At 39.3% G+C, this 20,703-nt stretch overlaps 1 protein-coding gene across 1 annotated transcript in view; it reads left to right on the top strand.

Moving 5' to 3' along the window:
• The window catches only part of LOC149200728 (putative serine/threonine-protein kinase PBL7), a 70,275-nt gene that overhangs the window by 48,083 nt on the left and 1,489 nt on the right, over nt 1–20,703 (top strand). The window contains exon 4 of the mRNA XM_089402781.1: nt 20,240–20,631. Coding sequence (XP_089258907.1) covers nt 20,240–20,631 — 392 coding nt within the window. The remainder of the gene's footprint in view (nt 1–20,239; nt 20,632–20,703) is intronic.

Below are 20,703 nucleotides of genomic sequence, written 5' to 3'. Positions count from 1 at the left end.
GAGCTCCAAAACCTAGAAATTGTTTCTAGAAATTCCACTTAGAAATGACTTAATTAGGGTATTAACTAGTTTTTAGATATTTGTTAAGTCTAAACTTAGGGAATATGGTTAATTAATCAAAATTAATTAAGTCAAGGTAGAATGATCTAAAAACTCACACGAATTGACTTCAAGTTAATCCTAGCCATTGATTAAGATTTAATCTTGGTCATTGGAGTCTTAACATAGGATTATAAGAAGAATTCGATGGGCACTTGGAGAAGACACTTGAGCAGTTTGATTTCATGAGTAGATCGATTTCTTGAGTAGCAGTGGTAAGTTGCCGGAGAGAGAGCTAGTGAGATCTAAGCAGTGAGAGAGGGGCAAAGATAGTGAAGTTGGATGAAGGATTCCAGTTTCGATGAGTGCATTTGCAGAGAGGCAAGTGAGCCACAGTGAGGCTAACGTAGAGCACCGCAGTAGCATCTAGAGGAAATTTCGAATCTATTGAGGAAAAACAAAGTTTTAGTGCCAGAAGCTGGGCGAGGTTGCCAGGATAGACATTTTCCCAAACAACAGCAGACCAAACAGCTTGAGGATAAGTTGGTTCGAGTTGAGTGCAGTAGTGACTGCGTTAGGGTGACGCAGTCGCTGCGCAGAGCCAATTTGGATAGCTCAATTTGAGCTGAGGTCAGAGCTTCAATTTGCCTGTGGAGTGAGGAAATTCCTCACTAGATTTTTGTTACTAGTTTTTCTCTATAGGATTGCCAGTTTCGGCATCTAGTTGTACTCAGATTATTTCACTGCTACTTAATAATAAAACCCTCAATTGCTGCACCGGTTTTCCCAAGTTGGGTTTTTCTGGGGACAATGGTCAAAAACCAATTGTGTTATTTTATGTGTGTGCTATCATTTCTTCCATCATTTATTCTTCCACAGTTTTATTTGTGTAGGTTGCAGTGTGATTTATTCAATATTTGTTGTAGCAAACAGTAAACAAATTGTTAAATTAAATTAACAATTAGGAGAATAATTTCTAGTTGCTGCAATAGGATTCTAGTTTGGAATTTCCATAAAAGAGGCAGTAAGGCCTGACTGTTGATTGAGACTGCGCAGTGCACAGTGGAAGACTGACTTGAGAATTGTGTAGTTTTCAGGGACAAGAGGTAGAGACCGAGCATTGTGATATCACAATGCGCAGTCCTTGGAGGCAGTGACCGCACAATGTGCAATTCTAGGAGGTAAGAGTAGCTGTTTGGGGCCTGAGGCTGTGCAATGTGCAGTTTAGGGAGGTACATTGAAGAGTGGTTGGTTAGGCAAGGTGCAAAGAGAGGAAAATTTCAGAAATTCACTGAGTGTGGGATTAATGAAGCGAACGATGAAACCAGAACATGACTTGAACATGATCACACACTCAAACAATCAACCACACAACAATGAGACACTTAACACCTATAATGAGCATGCATCCATTGAAACGACAACAAAGAGACACTTATTTCTAAGTGTGGTAGTTGAAACGTAGCTTTGCGACACTCAGAATACAAGTTACGACACAAGTGTTGACTGCAACCAAAAAGTGTGCTAAGCTGTGGGAAAGTGTCTAGCTCATATTCTTATGATTTATATGATCATCTAATGCAAAAGAGTGCACTAGAGCTGCCTCTAGTGGTACGCAAAGGTGCAACACATGCAGGAGTACAAATAATTAAAATCGACACCTTCTTGTTTTCTACAGCATTGGATGTGCTCTAGCCTCGAGATTTTGCAGAGAGGCTAAGACACATACATTCTCCAATACCCAGAAATCGTTTGGGAAAATTCCACTTAGATATGATTTTATTAAAATAATTAACTTTTTTAAATGGTTCCCCAAGTCTAAACTTAGGAAATATGGCTAATCAAAGGGTATTAACTAAATCTGGTGTGAATCTACTAGAAGAAGGCGAGGATCAACTCCCAGTTAATCTTAGCCGTTGATTATGTTTTAATCTTGGTCGTTGGTGCTCCAACGAGAGATTATAAGGAGTTCGATGGGAACTTGGAGAACACACTTGTGCATTTCGATTTTGTTGGGAAGTCGATTTCCTGAGTAGCAGTTGTGAGTTGCCAGAAGTGATTCAGTAAAGTCGAAGCAGTGAGAAAGGGGCATGGATAGTATACTAGAGGAGAGTTTTTCCAGATCCGGGGAGTGCAAGGCAGAGAACGCAGAGAGAGGTTTAGAGAGGTAGCGCAGTGCCATGCAGAGGCAACGCGGTGCTTCAGAGGGAGTCTGAAATTCTGCAGAGGAGAAGTCGAGATCTAGTGCCAGAAGTCGGGGTGTGAGACCAGAGGGCCAGTGGGTCGAGTTTCCAACCAGCAGAAGATTAGAGGAGGAGGTGACGCAGAGCCCAGAGGTTGTGACACAAATTAGCGTAGGTTGACGCAGAGGCAGCGTGGGGCTAGCCATCCAGAGCCTGGATCAGATTCAGATCGCTAGTGACAGTGTGAGATTTTTCTAACTACATCTTTGCTTATTATCTGTATCAGATTTCCAGTTTGGGCATCTAATGATTTTTAGTTCGATTACTACTGTAGAATAATAAAACCCTCAGTTGTTGCACCGATTTTGCCACATTGGGTTTTTCTGGGGATGTTTGTCCAAAAACAACAGTGTAATTGTGTGTATGTTTATTTCTCTCCAATTTAGTATTTAGTTTCCGCAGTATTTTATTTTGTGCAGGCTGCAGTGTATGTATTTCGATATTTGTTGTAGAAAACTGCAAGTAATTTGTTCAAAGTAATTTAACAAATAAGAGAAATATCATCAGTGTGCTGAATGGGAATCCGGTCACCGATTTTTCACATGGTATCGGAGCACAGATCGTAAGCTGGAGAGCTCAGAGTAGAAAGGAAGGAGGAGCTTCAAATTTTTGCCTTGGCAGCAGTTTGAAACCCCAGAGGCAGCATAGTCCTTGGGCCAAGGAGGTCGAGTTTTGAGGAAAGATCAATTTCTCTGAGTGAGTCGACAGAGAAATTCGATTTTCCAGATCAAAGCTTTCCAGAGGCAGAAGGGAGCAACATATTTTCCTTGCAAAGCAGATCTTCAGCTGGGACGTAGTTATTTTGTAGTAGTTGCTGGAAAAATAGTGTCAGAAGGAGAGAAGAGCATACACTGAGGGAATTCCTTTCTCAAAGGACTTCTAGCCAAGAAGTTTGAATTTTCCTAGCAGAGCAACAATAGTTGTGTGTAGGATTTCTCACTCCATAAGGGAGTGCGAATAATTGGGCAGCAGCTGCACAGAGGAGAAGAGGAATCAGTTCGACTTTTTTTCAGGACAGATGGCATCAACTGGTTTGAGAGATCAAGATTGGTTGGACGGAGCTTCCAACTCTATGATTTGGAAGGCTAGGATTTCATGCCTTCTAGATGAGCATGATCTCAAAACTTATGTCGATAGTGTGGTAGTTGTACCCGTCGATGAAGATCCACTCAAGAAGTACAAGAAGGAGATGGCGAGAGCTAAGAGGTTCATTCTCGACGGGGTTCGAGATCATGTGGTATCCCACATAGTTGGCAAAGATACTGCTTGACAGATGTGGGAGGCATTAGCTACGTTGTACGAAGGATCTTCCGAGTAGCGGAAGATGTACCTTGAGGAGAAGTTGAGATGCACGAGGATGCAAAAAGGGGAGCGTGTAGACCCTTTCCTTACTAGGCTTCAGGATGTTTGGGATTAGCTGGCTTTAGTAGGATCAACGCTCCAACCTACAAAGTTTGTACGATTAGCAGTAAACAACTTTTCTGAAGATTGGCAAGTTTTCATCCAAAGTATCCTGAGCAGAGAAAAACTGCCAGATTGGGAACATGTGTGGGTTGATCTGCAATAAGAGGAGATGAGGTGTGAGGTTGAAGGCCACCATCAGTGGCAGTAGCAACAGTGGGACAAAGCAAGTGAAGGAAGAGGAGAACGTGGCCCTTGCGTCAAAGGGGCAGCAAGAACAGCGCAAAAGAAAGAAGGAAATTTCAAAGATCAAGTGCTTCAGGTATGGTGAGCTAAGCCACTACAACACTCAGTGTCCTCTCGGAAAGAAGGACAAAGAGGAGAAGCAGGATCAGCAAGTTGCATTCGCTGAGATCGACAAACTGTCCTCCAGACTGGAGGAAGAGTTTTCCATGATCGTCGAGATGCCTCTCGAGCTGAGGTGGGGTGATCTGGAGTTGTAGCCCCAAAGAGCTACAGGATCGGCAAGATTCTTGAGGAGGTCCACCTCATGAATAAATACCTTGCTACGGGACCCTAAGACATGCAGTAGCAGGATGGACTAGTGGCAGTTGGTGCAGTCAGATGCCAGAGTGACAAATGCAATAGCTAGTAGCAGGTCAGAGACTGAGCAATGCAGAGCAGAATTGGCAACAGTGTAGTTGGCACAATGCAGAGTTAGCAACAACATAGAGGCTTCAGTGACAGCGTAAAGGCTAGCAACAGTCAGAGCTCGAACGACGGATGCATCATACTGACCACGGTTGGTTCACTATTTTGGATGCTTTCCCGTTGTAGTTGTTGCAGTTGCAGCAACAACAGATGGAGAAGGTTGCAGTGTAGATGCAGTGTTGGCAGCAGGGCCAACAACAACATAGATGCAACAATCAGAGTTGCACAATGGTTGGTGGGAAGCAGCGACCAGACATCAACAACGCAATAGGAGATGGTGTAGAGATAGAGTGATGCTTTAGTGGGTTGAAGCACTAGAGCATATTCCTCACTAAGAGGGAGTGTTGATTTCTGTAGCATCGAATGTGCTCTAGCCTCAAGATTTTGCAGAGAGTCTAAGACACATACATTCTCCAATACCCATAAATCGTTTGGGAAAATCCCACTTAGAGATGATTTAATTAAAATAATTAACTTTTTAAAATGGTTCCCCAAGTCTAAACTTAGGAAATCTGGTTAATTAAACGGTTTTAATTAAATATGGTGTGAATCTACTAGAAGAAGACGAGGATGAACTCCCAGTTAATCTTAGCCGTTGATTATGTTTTAATCTTGGTCGTTGGTGCTCCAACAAGAGATTATAAGGAGTTCGATGGGAACTTGGAGAACACACTTGTGCAGTTCGATTTTGCTGGGAAGTCGATTTCCTGAGTAGCAGTTGTGAGTTGCCAGAAGTGATTTAGTAAAGTCGAAGCAGTGAGAGAGGGGCAGGGATAGTATACCAGAGGAGAGTTTTTCCAGATCCGGGGAGTGCAAGGAAGAGAAGGCAGAGAGAGGTTTAGAGAGGCAACGTGGTGCTTTAGAGGGAGTCTGAAATTCTGCTGAGGAGAATTCGAGATCTAGTGCCGGAAGGCGGGGTGTGAGACCGGAGGGCCAAAGGGTCGAGTTTCCAGCCAGCAGAAGATCAGAGGAGGAGGTGATGCCTAGAGGTTGTGACGTAGAGGAAGCGTGGGGCTAGCCATCTAGAGCTTGTATCAGATTCGGATCGCTAGTGATAGTGTGAGATTTTTCTCACTACCTCTTTGCCAGTTTATTCTCTGTATCAGATTGCCAGTTTGGGCATCTAATGATTTGTACTCAGATTACTACTGCATAATAATAAAACCCTCAACTGCTACACCGATTTTCCCACATTGGGTTTTTCCAGGGACGTTTGTCCAAAAACAATAGTGTAATTGTGTGTATGTTTATTTCTCTCCAGTGCAGTATTTAGTTTCTGCAGTATTTTGTTTTGTGTAGGCTGCAGTGTATGTATTTTGATATTTGCTGTAGAAAACTGCAAGTAATGTGTTTAAAGTAATTTAACAAATAGGAGAAATATCATTAGTTTGTTGCAGTAGGAATCGTGTCACAAATTTTTCACACACCTGCGACAGTAAGAAAAGGTGAAAATGATACTTGCAAAAGCTAAAGAAAGTGAAAGCAACACATGCTATAGTAAAGAGAATGCAAAAGCGACACTTGTCAAAGCAGAAGCAAGCAAAAATGACAGTTGCGAAAGTGAAAGCAACACTTACGAAAGAAAAACGTGCGGAAGAGCGACAATTAAGGAGACTCACTGAAATGTTGATACATTTACCATTAGGAGTGAGAAAGACCATCAAACAATGTTGTGCACTGACTGTTGGCATGGATTGCGCAGTGCAATTGTCACAAGCACTGTCAATAAGGGTTGCACCAGGGCTATGAGTTGCACAATGCCTATTACCAAGGACTACGCAATGCTTGTTTGTAGATGTAAACATTGACCACTGAGCTTGCAAGAAAGAGATGCACTTGCAAATGGATTGAAAGCCAAGCATGTGTAAGGAAGTGACTTTGACAGTTAGAATCTCATAAGAAAAGTATCAACCAATCATGAAGTGACCATGAACAACTTGAGGTGACAGATCACGAGATCATAAGTAGGCTCCAAAATTCAAGTGTAAGCAAAATTTTGGAGGGCATTTGTCACTACGACAATAGAATAGCAAGTTGTGCAACATCAATAGGAGGAATGAGTTGTTGATTTGCAAACTCTCATATCCCATTCTCCATCAACACCTATGATATCTTCTCCTTTCAAGGACTATAGTTGGATGCACCCTCCAATTGATCTTCAAATCTTAATCCTGTTGCAACCATCCTTGCAAACCTGCAAATCAAACACTGAGAACCCCCCAAAAATATATTGTTGGGAATAATAATAGTTTGTTGTTGTTGATCCTTGTGGCAGTTTGATCTTCGCCTCAAGTTTCTAGTGATCTGATGACATGCTGACTTTTAATACCAGGTGTGATTTATTTTGCCTCGACAATTATTTTATATCCACAAAAATATTTGCTCAATAAAATTATGAAAATTGTTGAAAAGTAAATTGTAAGTACATTAGTTTTTAACTTTCATAAATAAATTGTAGTTGAAATAAAATAGGAAAACCAACTACAAGAAAAGCAGAAATCCCTTCCCAAGGAAATATTCACTTTATTAAATTTGGAAAATTAGGGCCTTGACCCGTAGAGAATAGACATAAAATGCAACACACTTTGAACCTAGATTTTGGCTCACTAGAAAATTAGGCCTCACAGGAAAATATTCGTCTTTGGTAAATCTCGACGACTCTTGTAAAAATTGGCCTTCACCTGTACGATCCTTGTGCATTGGGAAACTTGGCTGGGAACTCAACCTTTCTCCACAATTTGGACTTGCTCCAACAATTTAGCCTCTCTCCCCCAAGTCTTGGCATCTCTCTCCACAAACTTGGCCTTCATGAATTTCGCTCCCGAAAAATCCTTATTGCACACCTTTCCCTTATCTTTAGTCTTTGAGTCTCTCACTCTGAGAAAATCACTCTCTCAATCATGTGTTTTTCACCTCTCCCTTAGTCTTATTTTATAAATTCATTAAGTCAAATCCCTAATCCTAAGCTCCTAAGTGATCAATGGATAGCATTAGATCTTAAGCCTAACTTGAGATCGACGATAGAGATTAGATCTAAGTCACTTAAATAATTTAATTATTTTTCCTTAGAAATTTGGCTTAATAGTCAACATTAAGTAATTAAATAAATAATGTACTTTTCCTGAGTTAACCTTAGGAAATAAATCATAATAATCACTTCTCTCAAGCAAGCACCTAAAGAGGCAATTTGACGTCTTCTACATGCTTGACACTTAGCCTATGCAGAAGCACCTGTTGGAGCTAATAACATCAACATGTGCTTGTTCTTGTGCCCCATTCTCTCTTTAGAAATTTAGTAGTTGCTCATGAGAGTCTAAAACCATTTCATTGGAAACATGATTACAAGATCCCCTTCTAGGAGTGTTGGATTAAGAATTTGGGCCATGTTGCTCCACGAAGTTGTCAAACAAACGTTGGGCGTTGAAAAAATTTGATGATTGTTATTGCTTGGAAATGAGGCAGCGTCAACCAATTATGCTCTGGTTCATGTTTGACCTCTTTGAATTGACATTTGTGCATCATTCATAGCAATTAATAGAAATCAAAAGAGACTACCTATACAGATTATTGATTAGCTCAACAACAAGGAGATGGTTGGTGGAAACATGTTGACCATAGTTGAGAGCATACAAGTTAGTTTGAGAAGAAAAAAGGTGGTGGAAGATGACACCACCCATAATTGACAATTAGTTTCTAGGGTGTTGTGTAGGGGCTCTAGGTCATATGTACAATTTGTATGTTGGAGATTGTATGGCTATCTTATTTACATGAAAAAGTGTCAATGGGACAATAGCTAGGTAAATTAGAGGTCAAGGTCCTTTAAAATCCAAAAGATAAAGGTTTAAATATGTTTAAGAGGAGATATTTTGAGACTTCATTGTGTTAAGGGGGGTACAACTTCAACATCTGTCCAATATTTTAATTTTGCATTGATGGGGTCTTTCAAAAACAAAGTTATGGACATCTTGGAGTTTATGGCCTTGTTTGTAAGCAACTCATCTCCCTTGAAGTACTTCTCTAGACATGGATAAATTTGCTATCTTGAGATTAGCAAGAGATAGATTGGTCCTTGTAACATGACTAGCTATTTCTCATGAGTGATTTTGATTTTTTCCATTAAGAAAATCAATTAGTATTTTAGAATCCCCTCCATATATTATTCTTTTGAAGCCTCGCTTTAATGGCTCTCTAATATTACTAATTATAGTTTGAGTGTTTTGGTTGGCTATTTGTTTTAGATCTGAGGAATTCATGATAGATTCCAAGGACCCATCTCTTATGGTTTTTGAAGGTGTGCATGCTCCAGTGAAGTCTGGATTGTTTTTGTAGGCTCCATCAAAATTATATTTGATCCATACTCTTGAGGGAGGGATCCATGGCTATTAGAAAGTCTATATTATTGCCTATTTTCTCTACTTTAATAATTTCTTTGCTTGGGATGAGATTGCATGTTTTAGGGGATTGATCTCCTCCCTTGACCAAGTATCATTGAGTTCTTCTTTGATTTTGGTTTTTGTTTTTTTAATATTGCTCTTTTAATTTTATTCCAAACTTGTTTAGTTGACCAGGTTCTATATTCAAAGACATCCCTATTCTTGCTGTTGATTCGAAGAAAAGAATGAAATTCAGAGAGATGTCCCATATCTTCTTAAGTCTAATTTCCAAAGGGACTTTGACAATATTCAAAGAGTTTCAAATACAAAGCAATATAGCTAGCTAGAACTCTATTAAAATTGTTCAAACTATTCAAGACTGCTTGTGGAACTTCATAGTGCAAAATAATATGATATGAATCATCTTCATCTTCAAAGCATCCATTGTATTTTGATGGCAGATGTAGGCCTCTTTTTGTAAGGTTTTCCATGAGAAGGTATCCTCCTTGGCTACTAGCCAAGTGAATACAACTCTCTTTAGCCACAAAAGGGTTCCATATATTTAACTAGATAGGAGGCTTTCTATAGGTTTACTTGTTTAGAGTGTGTCAGGGAACAACAATTCCTGATATGTTCACATGTCATGATTTAAGTATGGGATGCATGTGATGTTTCTAACTTTCTACACATTGTGTTTCCTATTACCCCTTATGTCAACAGGGGTATACACGTATTTTTGCTACTAGCCAAGTGAATACAACTCTCTTTAGCCACAAAAGGGTTCCATATATTTAACTAGATAGGAGACTTTCTATAGGTTTACTTGTTTAGAGTGTGTCCACAATTCCTGATATGTTCACATGTCATGATTTAAGTATGGGATGCATGTGATGTTTCTAACTTTCTACACATTGTGTTTCCTATTACCCCTTATGTCAACAGGGGTATACACGTATTTTTGCAATATATTTCACTACCATAGTAAAAACATATTTAGTCTAAGGTCACAGGCTACTAGCCTTGTAAAAACCATGCAAGGCCTTGTATTGTGTGTCCTAGACTTGTTTAATTGGACCATGGCTGATCCTTTTGGGTTCATCTTTGATTCCTTCTGTTCCAGATAGGATTGGAAAGCCTTGGCAAACTTATATAAGGACTCATGGTTCTAGGGGAGCTTGCTTTTGTCATGGTGATCATCGGTCTATAGGCCAGTTCAGCGCACGTCAAGCTACACCTATGTCATACCACATGGATATGTGTCTGTAGAGTTTGTATGTGACCTTAGATTTGGTGCAGTATCCCTTAGACAATTCTCATACGTGGCAGTCTCACACAAACAACTTTTTGTGTTTCTCGAGGTGGTTCACATTTCCCAATGCTAGTGGTTCCGAAAGTAAAAAGGCCAACTTGGTCTTAGATTGTTTAGCTTGATGAAAAGATTACATGCCATGTAAAAAAAAATCAAATAGAGAATGTAGTGGCAAGTTACAACTAGTCAAAGGTGGTCAAACATGTACTATAGGTTTCCAAGTGACAAAATCGGGTCAGCATTGGGTACATTTATACATGCATTACATCAGAAGTGGTCTACCGAAGAAGAGGACCAAAACTCATAATCCTCAGATTCCTCAAAGCATTGGAGAACCACCATTAGGGCATGATGATGTGGACATGCAGTGGTGATGTAGCAATGCTAGGCAGGATGTGGAAAACTAAAGCAAGACCCACTTTTGATTAGGGTAGGTTATAACAAACACAGGGATCAAAAATGAAAAATTCATCAAGGTGTTGGAGATCTAGAGCATAGGTGGCCAAGTGGAATTTACTACTAAGGAAAAGTCAAGCAAACTAGTTTTTGGAAGGGCCAAGCTGGATGTTGGAGATATTGTGGACCAAGGAAGTTAAGAAAGGGACAATAAACTAGCCGTTGAAAAGTTAAGAAGTCATCCTATGGACCAAGTCGAGTTATCTTCCAACCAAAGTGAATTACTAGGGACCACATTGAGCTTCCAAAGTGTACTATTCTTCATCTTTGACTATTCCAGCCCACAAGAAAAGAAAATGTTGGACCAACTTGTGGGCATTGTGGACTAATTTGACCCCTTAGTGAGCAAACTAAATGTTGTAATGTAATATTTTAAGAAAACAATAAGTCTCCGACCTATGGATGACTAGTAAAAAATCATTTTGTAGAGGACGAGTTTAAGTAGTGGTTAGAATTTGTTTATAAGAGGCCAACCTCCCCTCTAGAAAACGTTGTTGTTGTCTTGTGAGATCAATGTTATTAATATAAGAACTCATTTGCAAACTTGTGAAACTTTCTTACATTTGTGGGTTGGTTCTTACTATCTCTTTTCTTTTGGTCCTTTCTGGTAATCATTTTTAAATCTAATATATTCTCCAATTAGTAAGATCACACAAAAGCTAGAGGATTGAGCCATTGAGGAGCTATGTAGCAACGTGGAGGAGGCAAACTAGGGAGAAATCCTGCTTTGATTTTTTGTTGTAGTGGGTCGTTCCAACAAGGGTTGAACCATTCCAGCAGGGACCTTCAACTAGGAAGGGAGCTTGCATTTCACCGCATACTCAAACTGAAGGTTGGAAGGGTTGGAGAACGCCACCCTAGGGGCTGCTCCTAGTTGCATTCAAAAAGTGGAGAGTACCTTGAGTCACAATTGGGGACTATATCTCTTGCAAACCAATCCCACTTCCCTAATTAAGTGCAAAACTGACTTAGAGAGGAGTGTGTTTCACAACCCAGATGTTGAGGCAAGTTATTGGGGCACAAGGTAATAATTTCCAACAATTATCTTATTCAGAAAACTCAAAAACTTTAATTTTCTGTCTTAGTTTAAACTTTGGAAGTGGTCTCCAAAGATCCATGTTACACCTCCCAACCTTTGCATCCTTAGATCAGTGATCTAGGAGTGCTTTGGCACTCATTGAGTGGTTTGTTAAACGAAATAGGTTGTTGTCCTTGCTATTTACTGTATATTCAGTAGTTTGTAGTTACAAGGCAGCAAGCTGATTTCCTCTATAACTCCTCTAACTAGCAACCCAAACTCAAAAATAACTTCATAGCTGGTTAGTATATTTTTCCTATATCAATTTCAAGTCTTATATACCATATTTAACGTTGTTTGGTGTAGTGTTTTGCTACTTTTAGTTTTTTGTTGCCGATTTATACATAGAAATCAACAATACAATCCCATAATAAATTCCTCCACCTCATCTTTGAACCCATTTAAGTCACTAGTCTTACATGGGTTGTTTGAGGTATTGAAAGGGAATCCTTCCTTGGCCTTTTAAGAGGAGGTTGGGCCTAAAGAGAGGGGTTCCAGCCAAGATGACAGTGGGCCTTGTTGCTTCAAAATCTAGCAAGTCTTGTAGGGGGGCAGGGGTAAACTACAAGGAAAAAACTAGACCAAGGGACAACAATGAGGTGTGGCCCACTATCACCACAACCACTGCCTTCTGCCCTTCGTGGACTTTCACCACTAGCAGGATTCCCTATAGATAGGCCACCTAAGAATATGTCAAGTTCAAGGAACAAAGTGACAAGATAGGCTTATAGAGGACAACTCTTCTACGAACAAGGCTCAGTGAGTGAGATAGGGCAATTCACATCCTAATAAGGCTAACTCAAGGCACAAGTGATTTAAGGCTTCAGAAATAGCAAGAAAAATGGATTTTAACCTATAATCAAGAGGCCAAGAAAAGGTTTCCCAACAATGAATATCAACAACCAAGGGAACAAGATGTTAGTTTTTGGTAGCATCAGATGTGCTCTAACCATGAAAATTGGTGGAGAGGCTAAGGCAAATGAGTTCTAAAGAACCCAGAAACCATTTGGTGAAATTCCATTCGGATTGTATTTTATTAAAATAATTAATATTTTTAATGGGGTTTTTAAGTCTAAACTTATGAAAATTAAAATATTAATGGGTATCAATCAAAATATGGGTGAGAATGATCTAGAAGGCGGATCAAGTCAAGATTTAATCTTAGTCATTGATTAGAGACTTAATCTCGGTCATTGAAGTCTCAACGAGAAAAGTATAAGAAGGAGGCTTGGGGTTCATTTAGAAACACACACAGAGAGATTGAGGAAATTGATTTTCTGAGGTGAGAAGTTCTCAGGAGGAAAATCAATTGGGGAGATCTTGCAGCAGAGGGGCAGTGAGATTCCAGGAGAAGGACTTTTCGGAGAATACAAGGCCGAGAAAGGACATAAGACGCCTAGAGGAGGGCTGGCGTTGGCCTATGAAGTGTTGACGCAGAGGCAGCGCAGTCAATGAGGGGAAGTTGAGTTTCTGCAGAGGGAATTCAAAGTTCAAGTGCCAGAAACCAAGGTGTGAGACTGGAGGCAAGAAAGTCGAATTCTCAGCCAGCAGAAGATCCAGAGCAGAGAGGCAGTGTAATACCCGGAGGGGTGATGTAGAAGCTGCCCAGGGTGTTGCAGTTTGACTTAGAGGTCATCAGAAGGTGACGCAGAGCCTCCCCAGAGCTAAGGATCAGTGACTGATTCTCCAGTGACAGGGTGAGATTATTTCACCAGTCTTTTGTCCAGTATTTTCTCTGTAAAGGATTTCTAGTTGAAGCATCCTAGATTTGTATTCAGAATTTTCTCCTGCATAATAATAAACCCTCAGAGCTGTTGCACCGGTTTTCCCGCATTGGGTTTTTCCGAGGACTATTTTGTCCAAAATAAATTGTTTCCTATGTATCTTGTTCTTTGGTCAGTTTCGTTGTTTCATGCAAATCAAATTTAAGCAGTGTAGGCTACAAAAGTAATTTGCTTTAGTATTCAGAAGAATAACTTGATTAATGTAATTAAATTTTAAAATCAAGTAGGTGAAGTAGATTTAGATTTGCTGCAGTAGGGGTTCCTTGAGGATTAGGAATTTTCACAGCAAGTATACCCCCCATTGAAAGAAGCAGTCGTGCTTAATAATCCCTTGTCATGAGAGAGGAAGTAGTGCTTGATAACCACCTAAGTCACCTGACACGGGGATTCGAGATTCGTTATATATATATATATTAAAAATTAGATCTTTCTTACACAAATTCTCATTAATGATACAAATTCATTGATTTCAAACATAGATCTTCATCTAGGTGTTAGTTTTACTGTTTACAAAGTAAGTTAGTAACATTATAGCATGCATAGTACATACAAAATTCAAATACATGTCACATAAATCATGATTCATAAATGAAAGACAACTTACAAGATAGTAAGATAAAGACACTGACAATTGTAGTTTTCTCATTAAGTCATCAAATCAAAATGTGTTACATAGGTAGTGCAATGCCAATGGAAAATAGAAATAGAAAATATAAAACAGCGACAGCTATACAAGCCTCAAGGCAATAGGTAGCCCATGACTCATGAGTCAACAAACCTCATAGTCATCATCATAATCAACATCAATGTCTTCATCATCATGGTCACCAATGCTCTGCATCCTCCTCCTCCCCTGTATCCATAGTCTCCTCTGCATCTGCTGGTGTGGAGGATGACCCCTCAAAAATATCACCGTCATCAAATCTAACAGGCTCTAGCACTGGATCATTGAGATCCATGTTGGCCAATGCCAACTCAACACTATTGTCCAGACCCATATCATCAGGAAAGACATCCCACATCTTTGTCTTTCCCCTCAACCACTCTTTCCTCTGCCTGTAAATAAGACGAAGATTGGTGTGCACATACACCATTGTCTATGCCCTGGACTGCTCAAGCCTGCTTTTCTTCACACTATACAAATTCCCATATGTGCTCCAATTCCTCTCGCAACAAGAGGATGAAGTCACCTGAGAGAGGAGCCTCATGGATAACTGCTGAAGAGGAGGGCTTGTTGCCCCATGATTTTCCCACCAAGAATAGGGCTTCTTAGCCCCCTGTCTCTAATCACATCATATCTTGCAAATCGACTAGTGTCAGTGGAAAACTTTGCAAAGGCATCCTCCACCTCATCAAGCAATGCTCTATCCTGAAAAACCTGCCTGAATGCATCTTTCCTCCCCTGTGAGATTTCACCATCCATGTGAGGAGGGAATCTGTGGGAAGGTCCACCATTTAGCCACTCATGGCTGTAGTATTTTGGGTTCAATGAGTGAACCAAACAATGTAAAGGTGTGCAATTCTTGTCCCATCTGCTAACAAGAATATCCTGTATAGTACCACAGAAGGCCTTTGGTGATGTCTCATACTCGGGGCACTCACTCTGTAGAATAATGCTCCTCACAGACTTAATCATGGAATCCCATCCCTCATAAATCTCTCCCAGGATGGGTTTGTTTATATCTGCAAATCAAAACAAAGAAATGATAGGGTCCATGATTTTAATAATTAGATCTACCCTCTCCCAACAAGCATCATCTAGCACTGTGTCCTTTACTCTTTTAGGGGCTACTTGATCTATCTTTCTCCAAAAAGACCAAAACTCAGAAATAACCATAGTCCCAAGAGCGGTCTTGACTCTTGACCTCCCTCAACCTCTTCAACATGATGAATGAAGAGGCAAACCATGTATCAAAAATCTTCAACAATGATAGATTGTTGTATTCCTTGTAGATAGTGAGGGCATTTGTATGATTTTGCACAAAGTTACGGATATGTCGTGCATCCTCAATAATGTTACCAATCCAAAGCACATTAGAAGCAATGGATTTCAGTGCTAAGTTCAATGAATGGACAATGCAAGGTGTCCAAAACACTTGTGGATATTTAACTTCCACAATCATGCCAACAACCTTGCAAATAGGTGCATTATCTGTAATGATTTGCACACGAGAATCAACACCTACATCTTTAATAACTTTAATAAATAACTCACCCATAAATTGTGCATCCTTGAATTCTCCAAGTGTATCGACTGCTTTCAAGAAAACTGGACCATTAAAGGAAGACACCATGAAGTTGATGACTGGGTGTCGTGTTGGATCTGTCCATCCATCAAAAACAATCCTAACCCCAGAGGTTGGCCATGATGCTTTAATACGCTCAAACATTTTTTGTACCTCTTTTTTTGCCTTCATCAACAATGTGGTTTTAAGCTTCTCTGAACCAGGAGGCACATACCATGATGGAGACCCGTGAGTTAGAGCTTGGCACATTTCAATAAATAGAGGTGAGCGTGCAACATTAAATGATATGAAGTTTTGATAGAAAAAGAAGGCAATGGTGAGATCAAGTTCTTCCCGTTTCTCTTTTTGAAAAATCTTGTGAAATTGCTCTTCTTTTTGTTGCTTGTCCCCCAATAGAACTCTCAAATGGAAATTTGGTGGTGCTTTTCCTCAAAAATGGAAGGGGGTCTTCATTCTTGGTTTTTCTTGATTTGCAACCACATTTACCATACCAACAATGAACTCCTTTTCCATTTCTTTCCTCTTTTGTAAAGGAACAACTTTATAAGCTCCAATTCCACAACCTGGTAAAGCCAACAAATGGTCTTTCACACGGTAATATGTGCTTTTGAAAGAAATGTGGCAAAAGTTGCATCTCCATTGCACATTGCCTCCTCCCTTCCCCTTGGTGCTTGTCCCATCCTCTCTTGTGACATATGTCCACAAGGGATATTTCTCAATGTTGTCTTTAGGTCCTCCTCTTCCCTCAACATTACTTGCAGCAGACTCTGATGATATTGGGGGAGGAGGGGCATCTCCAATGGAGACATTCTTCCCTTTCCTTTGCCCCCTAATTGTTGCTCTTGATTGAGCCATGAATATTGTAAAAAAAAATAAACAAAACATGCACAAATTTGTAAAAAAAAATCATATACAAACTGCTGTAATAGAAATGCAAAAAAATAGAGATGAAATGCACTAACCTGGTGCTTGAATCTCTTTGCCGAACGCTCCACACCCTTAGCTCCTTGCTCCAAACCCTTAGCTCCTTGCCCACAACTCAATGTATGCAAAACTGAAAGAGAGAAATGGTAAATGAATGAAAGAACAACGCTTTTTTATGCCCGTGGGTTTCATTTTTTGGGGATTCGAATCCCAAAATCGGGACACGTTGTGTCCTAACGGGACACGTACGAGATTCGAGTGCGTCCCGTTAGGACATGATGTGTCCCATTCTGGGATTCGAATCTCCAACGAATCGTGTCCAATTTGTGGGATTCAGACACGTAGCCTCCTTTCAGCGAATCCAGTTTCATAGATAACCACTTGTTGTGGGAGAAGAAGGTTTGTGGTCATCTAAAACCACTTGATGTAATGTATGTTTTTTGGTAAGTTGTAACCACTTAAGGTTTATAAAGGTAATTTAAGAAAACCAAGGGTATGGCTCTGAATAAGCCAAAGAAAACCCAAGTTGATGAATGTTAATGATGTTGGGGGAGTTAAAGGTATAAAGATATGTTGTTGAACCATTTTTTTTATATGAAATTCAACAAACACTTTATATATGTTTTGTAAGTACACAATGAAAGTTGAAGATAAATGAAGATGAAAGCTGAGCCACCGGGTTTGGCTGCTTTTACTCATGAAATTTGAAATTCACCAAATTTCAAGAGAACAAATTAATTCCTTCACATTCATCCTTTATGTTATGCCAAATCTCAGTTTCATATTTTGACAATTAAATTTGCCACTAATTTCATTCCTTTCAAAGGGGGCTTTTGCTGAAATTAATTTAAGTATGGTAATGTAAGAATATATTGTTAAAATTTATAGTTTATGGGTGGAGGCTTGAATATTTTTGGCATTGGCACACTCTTTTGCTCTAGTCCTGTTGTATTCATCGAGCTACAATGATTATAGAGGATATCCTGCTGAGTTTATTCTTGTATATTTGGGTTTGACCTTAATTTCGTTGGCAAAAGCAAGGCTCAACGTTAGAAAATCTAGTGTCTTGATGAACTCCATAAGATTCCTGGAGTCTTACATGCCAGAAAAGCATTCTTACCTGAAGATAAATCAGAATGTGGCTGGAACGGAAATCACAATGTTGCTGGAATGGAAATCAAAATGTGGTTGTAGTTGGAATTGGAATGCAACTCCAGAACCACTGCCTTAATCCCACTTTCCCATTTGCACATGTACCCGCAAAGGAATAAATTTATATAAATTATATATATATATATATATAAAATTAAATTTAATTTGTATTCAAGAAATTTATAGATTTTCTAATTTAAATATAAATTAATTAAATTATATATATATTCTTGAATTTTAAATATATGTGTGGGATTGTCATGTTATTTTTATTTTTGTTGTATGATTTTAATGTGTATATTAAATTTTATGACATGTATATTTAAATTTTAAATTTTGTAAAATTTAATGCCAAATATTATTGTCAAAATTTTCATTGTCGATTTTTTGTCAAACTTAAAGGTCGTTGATTTAGAACTCAAACCCAAATCAAGTGACTTTGGATGAAAGCAGAAAACCAAAGAAGAAGAGTGCAGAAGATTGAAGATGAAGATGGGACCAACTCAAAGGACAGTTGAAAATAGAGAAATCACAAGTAATCGTTAAGGGGGAGTATGAAGAAATAAATCCTACTTGTAAGTAATAATCAACGTCTACATTATGGGATGAAATTGTAATGAAGTAGACCAACCATAGAAGTCTATGTAAAAATGAGAGATTGGGAGAAATGAATGATGTTAAAGACGTTGAATGGTGTTGTCATTGATGCCAACGTCCGTTAATGAATGCTTTTAATATTTGTTTGGATTACTTTAGATTAGAAGCTCCAATGGAAGGGTGGCTGGAAACCCTAACTCCAGGGTTTGGGTTCCCTGGATAATGGACATACCTGCACTTGTTGGAGGTTTTTGGAGAAGCAAAACACTGAATTTGCCTTTGGAGATCCTTGCCATTGGATCCTCCTCGTCACGTTGATTCTATTGATAAATGGAGCGTTTTGTGGGCCTTCACGGTTTGAGAGATATGCCCAGTCAAAGATGGTGCACCCTCATTGTGACCGAAAACCCCATGGGTTGATGATGTGGCATGATATTATTGGCTTAGTTGATGTGGCACTAGCCAACATATTTAAGGCTGGGAAGTGGCCTTTTCCTTTCTGTCTTGAGGCTTTGGTGGTCTTTCTATGCCTCAGTCGTTTGGAGGGATTGCATGTGTCCATGTGATCCTGCTTGAGGCCTTATGCTCCAAAAATTAGCACTGGGGTAGCATAATCTATGCAAGCAGATTCTGAACCAGTAATCTGTGGGGCTCGTCTGCTAGATCCTTGATACTTGGCACTCTTATTCACCAAATGCTGATTTTGGTTGTTGCAGTGATGAAGGTGAAGAGCTAGAGAGTCATTATGGCTCTAAGTAAAGCCAAGCGCCATTGACCATGGTTATAAGCCGTTCACTTCCATGATAGTTCATGGGCCCTCTCACATACCAGTTGCATGATGGTAGTGGCTTCCTCTTGAACTGGCTATACGGGAATGAACATGACATCCAACTGTCTATCACACTTTCTTGCATGATGGCTACCTGTCCTATCTCCACCTGACAGCTATAATAGCACTGGTGACATGCCTCCCTATCACCTGATCCGGGGGAATATGGAAATCATGTTATTCATAAGACTTTGTTGGAACTTTTGGTTAATGTGGTGATATTCTTACAGATCTTGAGCTAATTGGTCCTGATGCTGATATGCCTAGATTTCTTGTCATTGGTATTCCTTGGTATATTCACTGAAGCCCAGGGTAATAGCCTTGAGCGATTACGACTGATTAACAGTGACTTTGTTTCCCAATGAAGACTCATTTTTTCATAGTAATTGTGCCCTAGGTTCTGTATGAAGATAATGAGTGTGGTATTTGTACTCTTACCACTTTTAAAATTGTTCATGCTGGCAAGACACCTTAGAGGTATTGTATTGATATGCATGCCACAATGGGGATTACAACTGCACATTCTCTTCACAATATCTCTATAGAAATCCCATAAAAAATATTTTCATGCCTTTTAAGAATTTACAAACCTTTACAATCTTCTGCAGAAATCCCATGAAAATATTTTGCACCCCTTTTAAGAATTTACAAGTTTCAATAACATAGATGTGTCATCATGTTATATATTTCTATTTCTGTTTCATTCTTTAGAAAATGGCTTTTTAACCTCCTTTTCCACATTTATTGACCTTGGTTTCACCATGCAATTTATAGAAGGGAAGTTCTTTATTGTTTATCCTTTCATCTGTTTTTCTTGTTTCAATTACAAGGCTACCCAAATAAATCCTGAGTCCCTCAAATTTTGATGGTGCTTTCCTGATTAATGGTGCATTTGAATAATCATAGAACTATCACTTTCAGGTGTTTATTAGACTGATAAGAAATTTATTGCTGCTATAGTGATGTTATGCATGTGCATCAGTCTGATTTCAGTTGCATAGTTTTGTTTAACGGATAGACAAAATCACTGAGATTATGTATAGGAAACCGAAAATTTAAGAAAAAAAGAAATTAATGTCTAATTTTTCATTTTGCAGATGTTCCACCTGATAAGGAACCTTTGGATTGGAACACAAGAATGAAGGTTGCAGCTGGTGCTGCTAAAGGACTGGAGTATTTGCATGATAAAGCAAATCCACCAGTTATTTATCGTGATTTTAAATCCTCTAACATATTGCTTGATGAGGGGTTTCATCCAAAGTTATCTGATTTTGGGCTTGCAAAACTTGGCCCAGTTGGAGATAACACACACGTCTCTACAAGAGTAATGGGTACATATGGTTATTGTGCACCAGAGTATGCTATGACAGGTCAGCTGACTCTCAAGTCTGATGTCTACAGTTTTGGTGTGGTTTTCTTGGAGTTGATTACAGGAAGAAAGGCCATCGATAATTCTAGGAATGCTGGAGAGCAAAATCTTGTGGCTTGGGTAAATCCTCAATCTTTGGTGGAAAACTTTTGTAGTGTTTTTTCAATGAAAATATTTGAGGGATGGACTGAA

The sequence above is a fragment of the Pinus tabuliformis genome, chromosome 2_1, assembly GCF_031772625.1.
Source record: "Pinus tabuliformis cultivar Carrire ecotype Pingquan chromosome 2_1, CPIR1, whole genome shotgun sequence".
In the NCBI taxonomy this organism is placed as follows: domain Eukaryota; kingdom Viridiplantae; phylum Streptophyta; class Pinopsida; order Pinales; family Pinaceae; genus Pinus; species Pinus tabuliformis.
This window is presented reverse-complemented; position numbering and strand designations above follow the sequence as displayed.